This window comes from Penaeus monodon, chromosome 25 (assembly GCF_015228065.2).
Source record: "Penaeus monodon isolate SGIC_2016 chromosome 25, NSTDA_Pmon_1, whole genome shotgun sequence".
NCBI classification, from domain to species: Eukaryota; Metazoa; Arthropoda; class Malacostraca; order Decapoda; family Penaeidae; genus Penaeus; species Penaeus monodon.
Genome location: NC_051410.1, coordinates 39,891,979 through 39,893,029, shown reverse-complemented (window position 1 = coordinate 39,893,029; position 1,051 = coordinate 39,891,979). Strand labels below are relative to the sequence as shown.

General features: G+C 33.3%; 1 protein-coding gene across 1 annotated transcript in view; it reads left to right on the top strand.

Annotated features, from left to right (window-relative positions):
* The window catches only part of LOC119589406 (valine--tRNA ligase-like), a gene marked incomplete at its 5' end in the record, with an annotated part of 6,325 nt that extends 5,859 nt beyond the window's left edge, over nucleotides 1-466 (top strand). Inside the window, 3 exon segments of the mRNA XM_037938018.1 lie at nucleotides 317-338; nucleotides 341-393; nucleotides 395-466. Of these exon segments, the coding sequence (XP_037793946.1) occupies nucleotides 317-338; nucleotides 341-393; nucleotides 395-427 (108 nt within the window).
* Between the last annotated feature and the right edge of the window lie 585 nt (nucleotides 467-1,051).

Here is a 1,051-nt window from a genome sequence, read left to right as displayed (position 1 = left end):
AATACCCGTGGTTTAAAGCATATGAAATTCTGTGAATTTCAGTTTCATTAAAAAATTCATATTAAACCTTTTCATATAATTACAGGCATTTCACATTTTAAAGAAAAAAAAAATTTTTTGAATTGGTTATTGGTAGAGATTATTCCATATAGAAAATAACTGCATCACCACATCTATGCCCACATGACTATCATCACTGTTACACATCCACATTCCACTTCCCTCCCCCCCCCCTCTCCCTCTCTCCCTGCAACCCCCCCTGATATGCAACATTTTGAACAACAAATACTGATCTGCAAGATATTTTTTTCAACAGGTGCCTGAGGAAGTCCAAGCAAGAAAAACACAAAAAAAGTGGATTTGGAAGCAGAACTGGAGCAGAGTAAAAGGGCGCCACACCAAGATATTAGCCATGGAAACTGAGTAGCTGATAAATACGTTGTTAATCACTATTCACCATTAGTGATAGTTTTCAAAAGGAAAGAAAATGCAATAAAGAAAAGTCTGTACATAAAGATGAGTAGGTAACGGGCCTATTTCTCCGACAACTCATACATGATGTATTGTGAGTTCTGTACAGAGATTATATTTATAATTATTGCACTTAAGTCCTGACCAGTGATTATTAATAAATTTATTGTATGATCTGAAATTATATTTATTCCCCCTCATTTAACCTTTTATTTTATTTATTACAGAGGGCAACATCAAACTGTATGATCTAAAATGACTTTCTTTTCATGTTTCCAAAAATGTCCTGTTCCAAAAATACAGTTTGAAATATGAGATGTTTATATTGTTCACACAATCCAGTATTTATTCAATTATTTCATTCATCATTCTCAGGCACATTCTTATTTTATAGGTAAATGTGCCAAATATATGTGTATATATTTTTTTTGTAATAGACCTTCTCTGCAAGTTTAAGTATGAAAAGCAAAAGATGAAAGAAATTATTAATTACAAAACTGCAAATGGATTTGGATCTTTAAAACACGCAATTAAACCCAATGCCGCCGGGTGGTTTCCCGATATGAAAGCCCTCTCTCCC